Here is a 17,694-nt window from a genome sequence, read left to right as displayed (position 1 = left end):
ATACCGAGCATCCGCCTATTCCACAATAAGCGACCACCCCTCAATTTTGTGACATTCGGAAAGTATGCAAACGATACATCTCTAGATATTGTTGACCGGAGGAGCACCCATCCCCCAGTTTTACATGATTCGAATTTCGAGGGGGCACTTTGGCTCAGGATTCTATGGTCTATAGCAGCCGTGGTAACACAGTTTAAAGAAGGAAGACTTTGATGATAAAGTTAGTACATTGTAAACTGTAAAAAAAGAACAAATAAATACTCTATGCACAATGCTTTCAAGCATGTTGGCATAACTGCATGGTTTTGAAAACAACTTTCGTTCTATGAGTCTTGGCAAAGAATATGCAGACCACATCATATGTATAATTACAATGTAGCTCAAAGACAACACAGGAAGGAGACAGAGATGTGTTGTCTTTGCGCTATATTGTAATTATGCAAAGCCAACTAGCCCAACCGCTCATTTTAACGCATCATATGCCCTAGCCGCCAAAGAACTCCCACAATCTTCCATCAGAACCTATGCCAACAAGGTGAAGTAAGATGAAGGTAAAATAATGAGATTTTTCAGGCTTGAGTGCACAATCAGAAAGTTGTGAGAAGCTTCAAACTGCCTTCAGAGAGGTGGAACTGAACAAAGCAGTTCTTAAACCAGTCTTTTGTAAATGTTACAATGTTTACTTAAAAGACAAAAAAAAAAAAAAATTGTGCCACAAAAATGCAACCGTCAAGCTAACAGAATTCACTGCCAAGTATGACCCTACCCAACAATTTAACAAATTCAGTGATGTGATTGGCCTAAGCCATTTTGGAGCACCTCTTGGAGCAGCCAAAACAGCGTTTTGGAGCAGCAAAAGTAGCCTTTGGAGCAGCCAGAACAGTGCTCTGGAGCAGCCAGAACAGTGCTTTGGAGCAGCAAACGTGGCTTCTGGAGCAGCAAAAACAGTGTTTCGGAGTAGCAAAAGTGGTTTTTAAAGCAAAAAGTCTTAGAAAATTTTTTGTTTGTTTTAAGTGCTGGTCAAACGAAGGACACTTTGTGCTGCGTTGTGACAGAACTCGCTTTTTGTGTTTTTACTGCTGAGACATCCCACAAGTGTACAGTGTTGTAGGCGTTGCCAAGCGATTTCGAAAAGAACGCTTGCCACCGTTTTACTGGTTCCCGACGTGCCAGATTTTCGTCAAAAGTAAGCAAACGTAAAACAATGAATTCCAAGAGTACCAGCTGGTGCCTCTGTCGTGAAGTCATGTTCACATGCACGTGAGGGCAACATCAGCACGCTTGCAGGGGTGCGTGCTTCGTCGCGCGAGCGGAGACAACGGCTGTTCAATCCAAATCGGAACAATGCCACTCCGCTCCGTCGCCAACTGGTTTCCAAAATAGTATGCAAAATGTAACTGTCTATCCAGCGTACGACAAAACAACACTCCAGCGGCGCCTGCTTGCCAGACCGGCAGGTGGGGTACAATTTAAAGACACAGGAGAAAAGAACCTGAGCGCATCGATGCAAGACATCGCGAGTCAGGGTCAAAAGTTTCTTGGAGCGCTTTGTGCAACGACTGAACTCGAGACAAACAGGCGCGCTCCGTGGGTTCAGCGTGCAGAGACTGCCTTTCTTTCGTACCAAATTTTTCACGTACCAGGGTCCCACTCGAAAGAAAGCACACCGAGAGAAACCTGAATAATCATTATTTCGACAAGTAGTCTGAATTAAAGGGACACTTACACGAAATTCGAAAAACGCCCGTCGTGTTCAGAAATAGGTTGAATATGATCTACATTTTCCTTAATTGATAATAGCACATTTGTATTTTGAGCCTAAAAAATTGGTTTGCTCTGTATGTTTATACAGCCTTGATGGAGATACGCCACGGCGGGTAATCGGTCTCTTAGCTGTAGATGAGAAATTTAGCCAGTGCAGTACAACCGCTAACCTGGGTTTTTTAACGTGCATCACGCAGTAGTGATTACACGAACGCGTGCCGGTACGAAACTCATCCAGATCGAAATGGGCGGGGGCGGCGGGGAATCGAACCCAGGAGGTTCCCAGCGCAAGCTTTCGCTCCACGCTCCAAGGTGAGACGCGTTAGCCCACTTGGCCACTTCCTCCCCTTTTGAGCCTGATCGCTGTATTTTTGTTTATAAGCGGCGCACTCTGACAAGCGCTCCGAGAGCAGCCAGCAGAGAGCACGTGACATTCGCCGCAATCGTGACGTAGTTCGTCTCGGAACAAGCAAAGCTTAGGCGAGGCTGATGTCGAGAGGATGGCATGGTCGTTCCAGCCACCGAAGCGGCTGCTTTCGTACGAACTTTGAGTGACGGGTTAATCTTCTATAATCTTGTAGATGGACAGTAGCGACTTCTGGGAGACACAAAGGACATTCTCGGAAGGAGGGGACCTCCTCCTTCTCCTTTTTTCTCGTGGTGGCCGGAGGCGAGACAGTTATCGTCACTAGCTGTCAAAGTTCCTAGACGGGCATTACAAACGAGGCGTTAGAGACAACCACCAGGCGCTCTTTGCTAACCATTTAATTCGTTTTAAAATTCCTTTTCGTGCCTTTTTCAACAAGAGTCTGATAGAGCTCCCTTGAACACGAATAGACCAAGCAATAAGCGCCGAAATTTCGTTGTAATATCCCTTTAAAGAGGGATTCTTGTATAGTAGAGTATGATTTAAACAAGGACAGGAATGTCGATGAACAAGTTTAGAAAGCACCACATCTGCAGCGACGTGGGGACGGCAACATCCGACGTCGCGCGACCAGCGTTTCAGCTTACAAAGCCACTCTCGTCGCACAAAAACGCGGTTTTGTTTCACAGCATGACAGCATGTCTGGCACCCAGCACACTAGCGTCGGAGCGACCGCACACGCCCGCGTCTGAGACGAGATTCCCGCGACGACGAGGCGCGAAACGCGAGACGGCGGCAAAAACCATGTAAGACCAGATGGATACAGGGTAGTTTGTGTCGGGCGGCCCCTTGTGCCACCTAGCTCACGCATGCTCAATTACGTTTTTAGTTTAGTTTTGGTTTTGAAAGGCGACCGAAATTGGGCCTTTGGCGCAGGCTTGGCGCAGATTACCCATATTTTGGCAAAATGTAGCAGGATGTAGCAGGGATAGCCCCTTGGCGCAGTTTGGCGCAATTGGCGCAGCAATCACATCACTGCAAATTACACTATAACATATGCAATTGTTATAGATGCCTTGACCTCATTTCACTCCCAGAAATTGCAAACCGCCTTGGGTAGAAAAAAATACTGCCCAACACTGCCAGATCTGCATTGCCAGAAGGACGGGTCCAAGATCCTGATATGTGAGCTGCATTCCAACAACAAGGACAAAAGTTCAGCCTCACCTTCTCCGCTGTCTTCCTCCTCTTCCAGACCCTCTTCCTCTATGCCCTCATCTTCACTCTCTTCATCTGTATAGATTGTGCAAAGTAAACTAGCGGTTACATACAGGTTTCACACATTCTCTCTCAAAGTAACAGAAGATGTGCCTCATTTTCAGTGAACACTCTCCCACAAGCGGTCTGCCCACTGTGACCAAACCTCTCACGAACGCGTCCCACACAGCGGACAGTCGCTACGTTAGGCCTTTGAAAACCGAAACCAACATAAAATGTCTCTTGATGTAGTGCTACTCCCAACTCTTGACAGAACAGAGTTAAAATTACAAGGATTCCTCTGATGACCACTTTTCGAGCACGCTCCAATTTGACATGTGACACTTCTGACAGAAGTCAGTGCAGCATGGACTTTTGAACAGACAGTATTTACAGAAAGGTTTCCTAACTGAAAAAGAACTGCACATATTAAACCGAGCACTATGCCGCGGTGACACTATAAGCAGTAAATCCACCTGCTTTGGGCACTTGCAGAGCCTTAGGAAACAGGAAGCTTTAGTGCAATGCCCACTAGAATCTACTGGAGCGTACTAAATCTCTGCTTAGGACTATTCGGATGCATATTTTAATAGAGTATCTTCCCATTACTGTGACCAGTTCCAGTTGCACTAGAAGTGGTTACATTAATGGGAGATTCAAGTTTATTCTACATCCGTTATTACAAGATGTCAGAATTAGACAGAGAGTCACCAGAAATGACTCTACTCAACCTTTATTTCCACTTCCAGTTCCACTGGTAGTGGATAAGACAAGAAGAGAAGCAGTCTGCACCAGTAAAGCTTGCCACAGATTAAACGAAGTGAAAGCTCATAGCAAAATGTTCAAAGTTACTCTACACTTTAGTATATATCAGAGGTCTGTCTCTCCTTGCCTAGAAAGCACAATGCATAAGCCAAAGCAGGCACTCTGACAGAAAAGGAAAGGGTGCCAAGGCCAAGACCCACCCCTGGCCCTCCTCCTTCCCTGCAGCATGTCCAGTTTGTCGGGGGGCACGTAATCCCCTTCCTTCTCCTCAACGAAGGGCGAGAGGTGAGGGGGAAGCTCCTCCCCCAGGAAGTAGTCTTCGACGGGAAGCAGACGGCGGAAGTTGATGCAGTCGTACACCCACTGTGGCTGCACGTAGTACCTGTACGGTCGGAAAGGAAGGGTGAGCACACACGTCAAGCTAGACGTCTGCAAGAATAAAAACGTCTAGCTTACGGACGTTTGCAAGAATGAACTCTGGGTTCCGCCATCTTGCTGCTGACATGTGTAGATCCCATATACTTTAATAAGAAAATACTGGATGCTTTCCTGGTTTGCGGGGGACGGAACTATCAGAGGCACAAAACCGAGATGCCGCTCAAAGAGAGCGTGGGGGGCAGTCGATGACGATGGCTATTTTCCCTCCTGTGAAACGTGCACCTCGTCACAATAAGCGTGCAAAGAAACCTCCCTCCAGAGTGGATTTCCACACCTGAGTTTATCTAGAAATGCCGCTGTTAACTTGCAGCCAAGATTGTTAATGCAAACTATCGTATTTACAGTCGCCGAGCAATTCTTCGGGCGCCGATAATTTGGACTTGTTCAATATTTCGGACCTAAAGGAGGAACCATGACCTGCCCAATAGAAATATTGTATATTCACGACCAATGTTTCGGACAGCTTCAAGTCCGAAAGGTCGATTTTTCGGACAAAATCATTGCGAGCAATCAGCGGGAAACACGACGGAAGCGGCCATTTCGGATTCTGTGTTGGATACGCATAGATTGGCTTGGTTTGGCAGTGCTACTTGAGTACTGCTAAGTCCCACTGATAGGCGATGCTATACGACTTTTCTCCTCTAGCATCATTATCATCATCATTGTCATCATCATCATCATCATCATCTCGATCTCGTCTCGGTGAATCATGTTTTCGGACTACGCTGGCTTGGACATCATTGCCTCATCTGTTCTTTTGCCGCCACTGTGTGTTGCTAAGAAGCACAGAAAGTACTCTATCATAATGCTAGAAAGGAAGGCAGTGATTGTCAAGCTAAATGTTGCCGAACGCAAACAGAGGCGTAACCTGAAACAAGGCGCGCAGCCGTAACCTGAAGCAAGAAACTATTTACGGCTTTTTTTAAGCCCGCTTGGACGTAATAAAGACAAGTTTTTTAATCTGCCGATTTTTCGGACTGCTCTATTATTCGGACGTTTTTTTTTTCGGTCCCTGCAAAGTTAGAAAAATCAGTAGGCAACTATACACAGAAATAGGTAGACTTTTTTGTGAACAGAGCCTGCACACATACTTTGCTCTTATTCCCACAGAAAGCCAAACATTGGCATTTAAGGAGAAGCCAAGTGAATAATGAGGCACCGTTGAAGTTTGGGCTCGAAAACGAGTTCTGTATATTGAGAACCTGAAATATGCGAGCATTGCCCACAGTGCTCCAGCGCAGCCCACGAGAAAGGCATGCAGGCCCTGTTCATGCGAGGGTCGACATTTTTTTTTTGAAGCTGCTTCCAAGTGAACCTAGTGCAATTCCAAATGCTGCCTGAATTGAAAGTAAACAAAATGGTCCTTGTCACCTGTTAATATAGCGCTTCTTCAGCAGTGGTCTGTCTGCTATCTGGTGGGTGATGGTGAGGTCGTCCTCGGTAAACGTGGAACCGGCAAACAGTGTGACATCCCAGGACACTTCTGCTCCGAACGAGCTGCGATCGAAACAACAAAAGCCATATGTGAGAGTTCAGAACCAAAAACTTTGCAAGCAGGCAGCAAAAACCTCGACACTAATGAGACCCTAGTATAGAGGTTTTTGACCTTGTCAACCCGAGGCAGGAACAATTAGGGAGGTGAAAACTGCAACCTCTCTTAAGAATGCCATCCTGAAACTAAAAGAAAAAAAAGAAAGTAGCCCCTTTGCCATACTGGAGAGGCAAAGGCAATGGTAACACAGAATGTGATGTGTTAGTGTGGAGAAACTGTACACGTGTGGAGACTGGATAACGCAAAGGCTAGCACACGTAATTTATCATGTCAGAACCAAGAGGTGGTGGTAAAGTGTTGCGCACAACCCCAGCACCAACCAATCGTTGTTTATGTCGTGTTGTAAAGTGTTCGAAGTGGCAACCAGAGGTCGGCATTTTAGGTCGCCCACACTCACCCTCACCCTCACAGCTACACTCATCTTCAGCCCCTCACTCACCCTCACACTCACCTTCAGCCCTTCACTCACCCTCACTGAACCTCACGCACTCATGGCCTTCACGCACTCCTGGCCCACTTCAAACAAGGCAATTTTGCCCAGCAAGTTGACGTCGCAACACCAGCAACACGGGCCACCCGCGGTCACACGCAGCAACCAATTGCTGCAATTTGCCATTATCATCATAAAATATAATTTTTCTTGCACTATTTAGACACACAATTACACGCTATAAACATGTTTTTATGCATTTAAATCTCGTTGAGAATACTACCTCATCTATCTGAAATGGCTAATTTCCAAAAACGATTAATTTCAAACCAGAACCAAGTCTTTTGTTGTCATCATCACCGGCACGAGGTATCACGCGAAAATATTGCGTCCCTCATTGGCCTGGAGCCGCTTCAAACGTCTTCGAATTGCTCAGAGTTGCTCGCTTGTTTTGAGCCGGACCCGATCTCAGCAATTCATGTTGATCTAAGGAAAACTAGGGAACAACCCGCCAGAACACCAAAGTTGCCGAGAAAGTTGCTCCGCCCCCCACTCCTCACGCGCTCACAGCCCTCACACCCCCCACACACTGACGACCCTCACTCACCCTCACACTCACACTGATGAATTTTCCTGGTTCAGAAACTCACTCACCCTCACCTCACCTGTGAAGATGAGGGTCAGTGAGGGCCCTCATGAGTGAGGTTTGCTGAGGTATGTTGGCAACATCTCATCACAAAGAGAAGTGTAGAGCCCTTCCACCTCACGTGAAGATAAAGGACCAGCGAAGCTGTTATCTCTTTGACATCTAAAACGACGACGTCTAGAGGACGATGTCTAGAATGCCCTCAAGGACGACTTCTTGAACGACCTCAAGGACGACGCCTAAAGGAAAACATCTAGGACGACCTCAAGGTCGACTTTTAGGACGACCTCGGGATGATGCCTAGAGGACGCCGCCTAGGACGACCTCAAGGAACTGAAAAGGTTGCCGCCATCTATGAGCGATGGCGACAACCAGACAACCGGCAAGCTGGTTGTCTGGTTAATGCCGTCGTTCATAGATGGTGGTAGCTGTCCGGAGTTTCGTGTCGACATTGTTTTGTCCGTGGACACGATACTGGAGAAACTAGCCCTTAACAGCTCTGCTGTAATAGTTTAAAAAGCACCGCCTTTACATTACTGCGGTTCTGTGTACGAGTTCGCTAGGTGTGTATCTGTCTCGACTACAAGTGTGTGCACACTTTAGGAGGCACCTCGCCACCAATGCTGGTCACTGCTCTTGATGAGTGGCATCACTGTCCCGACCGTTGAGCGACGGCACGGCGTCCCCTTGGTGCGCCGTGCGTTCTCTCCACATTTCTGTCACTCTTTCACACACAGGGTGCCGCTGTATGTCTGGACACTCTATCTTCTTTCCCCTCTAGGAGCAACATGGATGCACTAGAGGAATCGTTGGGCTAGCACTAGTCAACATCAGCGAGGAGACGAGCGCTGCGTCGGCGTTCGGCTGGCGGCACACTTATCAACTTCTGTCCCTGGTTGTTGTCGGGAACGGTCAGGTGCTAGCCATACAACACATTTTGTGTTAAAAAAAGAAGTGACAAAAGACCCCCCCCCCCCCCCTTAAGAAGACGTCAGGGTGTGAAACAGTTTTGCTGCGAGCAAGTGACCCAGAGATGTCATCCCACTACCAGAGGCTCGCAATATCTTGCCATCTGCTCCCGCGGATGCTGCTCGCCTCTCTCCGGGATGGGGCAACCGCTTTGGAATATATTGACAACTAGCCACGATTGCTGTTTAGAATGAACCCGCTAAAATGGATATTCAAAAGCTTAATTAGTAAATTTGAGATAAATCACTAAATCTCCCATCACACTCATGCCCCGATGCCTGCTGTGGCCGATGAGATTATCACAAAGGCGACATTTCTTTAAGGCAAATGATACTAAAAGAAATAATATTTTGGAAGATTCACAGGCATTTATCATCTTGTTTTGAATTATTTTATTAAAATAAGTATTTTTTATCTTGAAATATTGTCTTTAAAACATAAAAAATATGGGTGTACATGTTTTTTCTATTAGTATTCCAGAACAAACTATGTATTCACACCTTACTATTTTATGGAAGCAATACCTCCACTTGCACAGATCCAACGGTATCCAATAATAGGTATAAATATGCCAAATATGGCACTAGGATTTTTTTAGACGCCTTTTATACCTCTTAAAATAAATAATTTTGAAAATAAAAAAATTTAAGTGTTCTAAAAAAACTTTTAAATTTTCTAGAGCTTTTATTTATACCATATTGGATTCCACAAACCTTTAAGTTTACTGAGATATGTTTCTTTTCTGATTTCAGTACTTTAAGCTGTCTTAATCTTTTCCACAATCTTTGCAAATGAAACTATCAATATTTACTAAACTAAAGAAGCTACTATACATCAAAACCAAGCACATAATTGTACCTAGTCAGATTGCAAAGGCAAAGTAAATTTCACTTGAATGGGATCACAAGTTATATATATAAAAAAAAGGCTCTAGAAGCAGTGTTGCCCCTTTAATCCAAAAGCCCCCTTCTTAAAACAAAGTTTTTAGCCCAGACAACCAGCCCTGATGATGTGTCAAATTATGCAATTTATTTGATACCAATGAACAAGAAGATGTGGGTAGTTCAAACACATCCAAGTACATCGCAACGAGAGATTATAAATGTGGCACAAACTCACCGCAGTACAAAGGTGAGCGACTCTCTGGGAACTTCCCTGCCCAGGAAGACCTTCATGCCCGCAAACAGGTTCTGGAACTTCTTCTGTTTCTCTTCCTCGCTCTTGATGTCAACACTGCCTTCGCCCTCAGTCTGTAACGCAGGAAGCAGATGAGAACGAGGCACTCCACTTGCAAGGGACCAAAAAGCGAGACAAAGAGACATCTATGTTTGCCCCCTCGCCCCCACAGGTCGGTACTAATGCAGCGCCGCTTGCTCGCTTAGAAACACCGCCTTAGGGGCCCACAAAAGTGTCCGGGGGGTTGGTTTCGACTCCTCCGTACCTCCGTAAAGTCGTCCAGTTGGGGCGCCTCTTCGGCTGTGTCGCCTGCAATGACTGACTTCAGTTTCTGGTTCAGGGCGGCGATTCGCTGGAACAAAAAAGGCAAGGGTGCGACCACTTGACAGCCATGACTGCATTTACAGTTCGCCATGGCCGCTAAGAGGATTAGAATGGCAGGAAGGTCTTTCAGTTGTCCGGACTATACACGTTTGCAAGTATGACCTCATGGAGCCACCATCCTGCTTGCTTGGGGTGTGCTTGGGCGTGTCACAATCTAATTACGACGCCTTGCTATCGATTATGACACGCCCAAGCACACCGCAAGCAAGCAAAATTATGGTGCCTTGAGGCCGTACTTGCAAACATGTATAGAGCGAGCTTTCTGCCTCAGATAACACTTCGGTGCTTCGTGGGCTCCAAGCACACACGCATGGCCAAGGCAGGACAGAAGGCAACGAGCGTGTGCGGCACTCTAATGTTCAAAAGAGACGCCCTGCAGTTCTGATCTGGTAAGTGACTAACATCTTAACTACGGAATAAGTACACTTGGCTAAGGAAAGAACTTGCACCGACACAGGGATGGACACCATTCACGCATGCACATGGCATTATAGGCCCCTTACATATTACTGAAAGGGCCGTTGGGTGTGTTGCTGTCGTTTCCTACCTTTTTTGGCAATATGTATACCAGGGGTCTCAAACACGCGGCCCGCGAGTCGCTGGGACACGGCCCGCGGGCAATGGGCTGTGAGCCCTCGTTCCTACGCCTTGAGCGCAAGAAATGACATGCGCTATAATTATCTCAGGTTGCTGATTTATTTCCGCTCGAAACATAGCTCTGCTCTTCTAACGTATTTACACAGTTACCTTTCTGTTTTCATTTGCCTTGTGTCCTCTTTTATATTTTGCTTCCCCAAGTTTTCTCACGTTAGTCACCTGTACCACAATTTCGCTTTTAGGCTGCAAGCGCGAGCACTTCGCTCAAAGACACACTTTGGCTGCACAAATTCTCGCTCAGCAGAGGAATGGTCAAGAATAAAGCTAAGAGCTTGAGATTTTCGCCTTCAGAAAAAATCGCCATTCAACTACAAGTATTTTTTTTGACTGCTGCTATCCAGAATCCCCAGGAAACAAAGCGCTGTCATATGAAGAGATTTCCTCCTCTTTTTAATAAATCTAGAACTTGAATAAGTTCCGAATGAATTGGTGAACAAAATACGGCAGTGGGATTGCTCTCGTAAGAGTGGTGCTATTTTAAATCTTGTTATCACATCAGGCAAGGACCCAAATTAGTCCTGTACACCGACACGCGGGCTTGACGTCACGGAGCTGCAGCGGCGCTGCGATCGTGCCGGAGTCGGGTGGTGTGGGCAAAAGTGTGCACATTTCGCATGGGCGTCGTAGCATTTCAGCATGCCACGAAGCTGCGTTGCCGTTAATTGCACCGAAATGTACAAGAAAGGTAGCGGAGTGAGTTTCCACAAGTTCCCGGCAGACTCTGAAAGGCATAGAAGGTGGATAATATCCGTGGATCGAAAAAATTGGTCGCCTCGCGTGAACGACCGTTTGTGCAGCAAGCACTTTCTTGAAGTCAAGTGTGGCTTCCATTTCAATCTCCTTCCCGAGGCTTGCGTACGTGCAGGGAAACCGTTGTCTGATCGAGACCACCCGGATTTGGTTCCCATGGTGTTCGCGAACAAAGCACGGGCCAAGCGCTCGTCGGAGGCTCGCTACGCCCGTGCTACCCAGCAGAAGGAGATCGGCGACAGAACGGCAGTGTTGTAAGCGTTACCCCAAAAAAGTAACGAAGTACGTTACTCGCTACTTGCAAATAAAAGGTACGCATTACTGAGCTACGTTACCTAAAAATAATAAGAACGCGTTACTGCTACCGATAAAAAGTAACGCACGTTACTTCTGTTACTTTTTAAATTATGATTTAACACTTTTTACAGTTTTGACGATACAGGTATGCATGAGCTCATATATCAAGAAACATTATGTTCATACAGAAACTGAACATAATTACTTTATCTCTTTTTACGGTTTCACCTAAATACTCACGAGAAAAAACGCAAAGAAAAACATGGCTTGAAGCCTAAAAACACGGAAAAATTAAGTGTCATTTCTTTAAGAATTGGGAAGTAGTAACGAGTAACATAACTACGTTACTTGAAATAGTAATGTAAAAACGGTACCCGTTACTGTGTCGAAAAAGTAACATGTAGGTTACTATGTTACTGCAAAAAGTAACGCGTTCCTGGTAACGCCGTTACTTGTAACGTGTTACCACCAAAACTGTCGAACGGACAAAGCATTACTTACTGCTTGTCATTCCTTGTACACCTAAGCACTTCTTATGAGTTCTGAATGCGAAAACATTACTATTATAATGCAATTAAATGCAAAAGTGCAAGCGAACTGGACAATAATGATGAAAATAATCCCTGGAGAAGGCGAACAAGACGGGGAACACTCGTGTTGGCGCGCTGATTAATGCTGCGTGTCCGGCGAATGGGATCCTGGTCGACGCATGTTAGCCAATGGGATTGAAGCGGTGTAAAAGGTGCTGTGGCTAACTGGTGAATGGGAGCTCGATTGACTCAAAGAAGGATTTAAGAGCCGTTTGGCGCGGTTTCAAAGCTGATGATGTTGGCTCGCTCCATGAGACAGTTAATGCTTTCGCATTAATAAATACAAGTGTAAAAAGTCATTACCTCTGAAGTGTCATCCTCATCATCAGCATTTGAATTATCTTCGACGACTTCATGTTGAAGCTGCATTTGGAAAATAAATGGGCAGTAATGAGGAGCAGGTTTTCAGCAGCAAAAATCAATAAGAGATACAATGTGCACATAAAATGCAGTTAGAAATATTTGTATCAGAGGATCAACTATGGAGCCAGATGTCGGAAGACACTAGTACCCCCCCCCCCCCCCCCCCCTTCCATTTCTTTTTCTTTTAACAAAAAAAAACTCTGCTATCTGCAGCCTTTAGCAGAAGCCTGAAGTAGGTCTAAAACTCATTTTATAATCCTTTAAAATATTTAAGCAATAAACAGATGGAAAGGGAACATGACTGTAGGGTGGGAAAAAAATCTTTTAATTCCCAAAGCTGCATCAGACATTCGAGCAAACAAGCCCATACCCCAAAAGATTTTTTTCCTGAACCGAACACTGCAACAGCTTATGTGCCACAAACAATTCTCCAAGCCTTGTTGCATTCAAACATACGCTGTCCAAGATGTCATGCTTCACCACCGCGGAGACCGAAGCCAATTGACCACAAGTCAGCATTCCAATCTGGGCATAGCATGTTCTCTCAATTTCTAAATGGTGACAAAATGTTTTAGAGAACCAAGTAACATTTCAGAATGGGCAAACAACATGCTTTTGAGAAATAACATTTGTACGAGCAACTAGAAAAGTTTGTGGAGCCTGCATGCCACTGGAACATAGGTTGAAGGTATTGTCTTCTGCATCCCATCCAGAGAACCTTGCCTTCAGAATATGCAGAGGCCCCTACCTTGGGAGGGTAGTGCAGGTTGAGTGTGTGGTACAGCTTGTAGTTGATGCAGCCCATCAGGGTAACATAGAAGTCCGCAAAGGTGACCATGATCTTGAAGTCGACATCCACAGGTTGCTGCATACCCCCACACACAAAACAAAAGACGAGAAACCTTCATAACTTTGTCACTTTCAGCACAGTATATTACCATGCTCAACAGTACGGTTCTACGGTAGGTATTATGGTTATTCAAATCCCTGCGAATGTATACATATGTAATTTCCAAACTGTTGCCTGACCATAAAATTATTTTTCTGATGTGTCTGGCAAGTGCTCAAGCTAAAGTTGTATATTCATAAGGCACAAAACAAACATCAGCATTTTCGCACATGTTAAAATTTGCAACAAAAAAAATGTAAGGCCCACATTGTCTTAGTCCTCAGGTTTCAGCTGCTTATTTTTCCCCTTGAATGAATGACCTCTTAAAAACAAATCACAAAGGTATTGTTCCTAAGTTTGGTTGGACTTGAAAGGGTTAGACTTGCAGCTTACCAAGTGAATAAAAAGCTTTTTTTTTTAATTAGTACACAAGCAATCAGACTTATGCTCAGCAGCAAATTCACATGGCAACAGTTGAGCATAGAGATTCACCTTCGTCAACAAACAAATCGAAGAATAAAATAAATATGATGGACACCAGTTTGACTGGAGCCCTGCTGGTCTGGGCTCTCTAGAGTAGGCTAACACAAAACAGACACCACTTGCTAATGCGATGCAAAAAAGCTTTTTGGCCATCCAAGCCCCAGCTGTACCGCCGGTTTGTAAACAGATTTTGCCGGCTGACGATGTTCAAGCGTAAGGAAAGCTGCCAACAAGATGAATTTGAGATGCCCATGCCTGTTGGTAGCTTGTTTGCTTGGCCAGTCAAACAAACGATAATCATGCTCGTTGGCTGGGCCCTACGAAAATGACCGGGACTGGGCCATACCCTGAAGGAGAAGTTGTGCGGCACAATCCAGGTTATGGTCTGCCCCATGATCTCAGCCTGGTAGTAGTAGCCCTTGATGGAGATGAAGACCTTCCGCAGGGCCCGGGTCTCGATCACGTAGTGCATGAACTCCACTGGATGAGAGTCAAGTATAATCCTCATAAGTGCCACTCTGTACCCAACAGAAGCATGTCCCCCAAGATATCTACAGACAGACAGACAGAGAGAAAGAGTGAAACTAAATGCACGACAACATTCGTCACAGGAAACGAGAGAATTGAGAAAGAAAGAATAAGAAAACACAAATTGAGAGAACAGAACAGCTCCGCAAAAAGGTGGCACTGTATCATGCTACTACTCCGCAGTGCGCATGTGTGCCGCGAGAAGTTGGCCAGTGTTTGCGCTTGGAACTCAAAAGAGTGACACTAGAACAAGTAACGTAGAGTAGGGCACCCTGTTTGATATACACCCTTTTTTTTAATTGGATGCAACATGGTGTTGGGAAAATGACTCACCTATGACTCTCCGGCAGAGGCCAACGAGGGTGGGCTTCACCACTTTTCCGTTGGGGAATGTGGAGAAGAGATAGCACATGGACAGTGCATCATCAATGTCTCTCAGGGCGTCTACAAATGTCGGATACCTAGGTAAGTGCACAAAAAGAAAGAGAACTGTGAGATGTTTTTGTCCCTATGCAAAAGAAACTATGGCATTTCAGCTAGTGCTAACATAATACAATGAACACCATGAATGCACAATGTAAGAAGTTGCAGAAAGAGGATACAGTACGTTGTACACAACTTCTGTACCTCACCCCTGGCTGAATGAACTTCAGTGATGGAAAAGGCATTTGACATTTTGTAGAAGGTTCTGTAGCAGGCAAAATATTGGTTTGGAGAACCCGCAGACACTTTTGAAGCAGATGCCAACATCTGTTCGTAGCAGATCCCATGAAAATGAAGAAGTGACTGCATCGCTAAATGATTTCATCTATATTAATGATTGAGGGTTCCTCTTTAACACTGCAGCATATTATCCATTACCTTTTGTAATAAGAATAGATTGGGTGTAAAAGGAATGCAGAGCCTTCTTTTTAGAACTAAGGCTCTGGACATAGTAGGTTCTATTCAGAAAAAATAATTTAAGGCAAGACATTTCAGTTGGAATAAAGCCTCTCCCCTCCCCCTTTTAAACTCTGTAGTTTATTTAGCCTGTAAATATAATTTCCGTAAAATGCAAGAAAGAAATCAACATCTCCACTAACACGTTTATCAATTAATAAAAATATATACCCCAAGTATTATGAACCTACCAAACTCAAGACTCTAATATCCTAAGCTGTAAAAACAACCACCCACTAACATTATGAAAGCCAAAACTTGTGCTTTCAAAAGTGACACTGACTTAAACCTGGTTCCAACACCGCTAAAGAGCAAAGTTTGCTGCTCTTCGAATCGACAGGTACACAAGAACTACACTGACTACAGTATTTATATAGACCAACATTGTTTCTTTCTATCTCTTTCTTGGCACAGCTTTTTAAAATCATAACTCAACCTATAATCAAGACCAAAAAAGATCAACCTGTGATAATACTGAGCGTAATTTCCGTTCCTATCTTGCTAACCCAGGCCCCCATGTCAGCCGCTGCTCATAGCTCTCCAATGCAAAGCAGTGAAGCTCGACATGTGCGCTGGTGAGAGGTGGCGAAGGTCGACGCAGGCGGCGCCACTGGAGCCACGGCATGGAGCCATGTGGCAAACATTACAATCAAGTGATCTCATTAGGAATACAATTAGCCGCCGTCCTACTATTTTACAAATTTTTGCAGCGGTTTTTAGCTCCTGACATTGCCAACATAGTCTGGAAATTTAGACGACATTGGCGACCAACCAGCCAGCGCTGTTGAGGGGCAAGCTCGATACTTCGCCTCACTTCAAGTCAAAGCGCAGCCGACGCTACAAGACAATGAGATCAATCAAACAGCATCAAAGCATGACATCATGGCATTCATCATCTCTCTTTCATCCGCTAAACCAATCAAGTGCAGTGAATGTCCCGTGACTCGCACTTTTAGTATGCGTGCTTGCGGTTGTATGTGTTCGAGCCTTCGACTGTGCTCTGACCTAAGACAAAACAAACTTGTGGTGAGTAGAGACGCTGTGGAATACATATTTATACAGTTTTCCTTTCCTCCTACTTTTCTAAATATGAAAGTCGACCAATAAAAAAATATATTTTTTGTTTTGTTCAAGCTTATCTTGGCGCAGGTGTGGCACAATCATCCATTTATGGCACAATTAGGCGCAAATGATGCAGCACTTCCATCACTGTAACTTGTCTAATCGGCAAGGTGCAAGAAAACTAATTTAACTCTTAGTGGGTAATTAAGGTGCCAGACCATAATAATGACACACACCCTCCAAGCAGAAGTGGCATAAAGCTGAAAATAATTCCTTCAGCAAAGAATTGCGGTGATCTCAGATGTAAAGCATGAAATGTGGCCACTGGCACACTCACCTCTCCTTGACAATGTGGTCAAGCCTGTAGACTGGCTCATTGTTACGGATGTGCTCTGCAGTGTCCCTTTCGTTCTTGCCTAAGGCTTTCCTCAGTTTGCGTATGAACACCTGGAAATGGGCAACACATCAGGGTTAGCAAAGAAGACTGACGGGAAAAATGTCCACTATCAAGGATCATGACAGCCGAAGGCTTGCCTAGCTGAGCAACTACAAGGTCTCAACTTTAATATACAATACTCTAGAGGGAGGTTTGAGGACTGGGGCTATAAGATACCCAGTGAAAATCGAAGTTGGACAAAGTTAAAGGTGGTCTAAAGTGCTCCTTGCATTCATTGCAGATATTAGGCACATACCGTCTGTCAATGAGTTACTGTTGATGTGTGCGAATCATGTGCCACACTGTTGCAGGAATTCTACAGAGAACCATTGTGTGTTCACTGACATGGAAACCTTCTCCACTGGTTGTTACAATCATGATACGTCAGCTATCACAACGCCTGCATATAAAGGGTCTACTTGACAAAAGGTTGAAGTTCAAAATCACTTATGACAGATTGCTAGCTAAGATACTGCTACAATATAAATGGCAAATGACTGCTACGCTGCTACAACATAAAAAGCAAACGAGTCAACCTTTAACACAGTTGACATATATGCATAGTTTTTAGCATATGCCTGTTCAAAATAATATGATAGCAATAAAAACACGCTACAAAATGATTATTTATATACTATTAGCATTTGAATACATAGTGAAACCTTAAAAATCCCCATAAACAGTTTAAAAAATACATTTTCTAACCTGGAATTATTTTAATGACCTAAAAACTAGAATGCAATATTTTGCCATGCCTCGAAGAAAAATCTCAAATCTCATAGCAGACACAAATCCTACATGCTCGTTTTGCATAAGTTAAGAATATAAATAAGAAAGAAGTTGAACTTTAAACAGGTAAATGTGTACAGAGCTTTTCATACACTGCAGACCACACCTATGAAACAGATGAAGTGTAAGATAGAACATTAATAGCAGAAACAGGCTGAAATTT

At 44.6% G+C, this 17,694-nt stretch overlaps 1 protein-coding gene across 1 annotated transcript in view; it reads right to left on the bottom strand.

Annotated features, from left to right (window-relative positions):
• LOC8033621 (pescadillo) overlaps nt 1-17,694 on the bottom strand; it is a 30,124-nt gene that overhangs the window by 5,077 nt on the left and 7,353 nt on the right. The window contains exons 4-13 of the mRNA XM_042290890.1: nt 16,644-16,753; nt 14,639-14,766; nt 14,124-14,257; nt 13,154-13,270; nt 12,346-12,405; nt 9,630-9,716; nt 9,308-9,438; nt 5,963-6,088; nt 4,354-4,535; nt 3,359-3,424 (exon numbers count right to left, since the gene is read on the bottom strand). Of these exons, the coding sequence (XP_042146824.1) occupies nt 3,359-3,424; nt 4,354-4,535; nt 5,963-6,088; nt 9,308-9,438; nt 9,630-9,716; nt 12,346-12,405; nt 13,154-13,270; nt 14,124-14,257; nt 14,639-14,766; nt 16,644-16,753 (1,141 nt within the window). The remainder of the gene's footprint in view (nt 1-3,358; nt 3,425-4,353; nt 4,536-5,962; nt 6,089-9,307; nt 9,439-9,629; nt 9,717-12,345; nt 12,406-13,153; nt 13,271-14,123; nt 14,258-14,638; nt 14,767-16,643; nt 16,754-17,694) is intronic.

The sequence above is a fragment of the Ixodes scapularis genome, unplaced genomic scaffold (genome assembly GCF_016920785.2).
Source record: "Ixodes scapularis isolate PalLabHiFi unplaced genomic scaffold, ASM1692078v2 PGA_scaffold1__304_contigs__length_218370807, whole genome shotgun sequence".
Taxonomy (NCBI): Eukaryota; Metazoa; Arthropoda; class Arachnida; order Ixodida; family Ixodidae; genus Ixodes; species Ixodes scapularis.
This window is presented reverse-complemented; position numbering and strand designations above follow the sequence as displayed.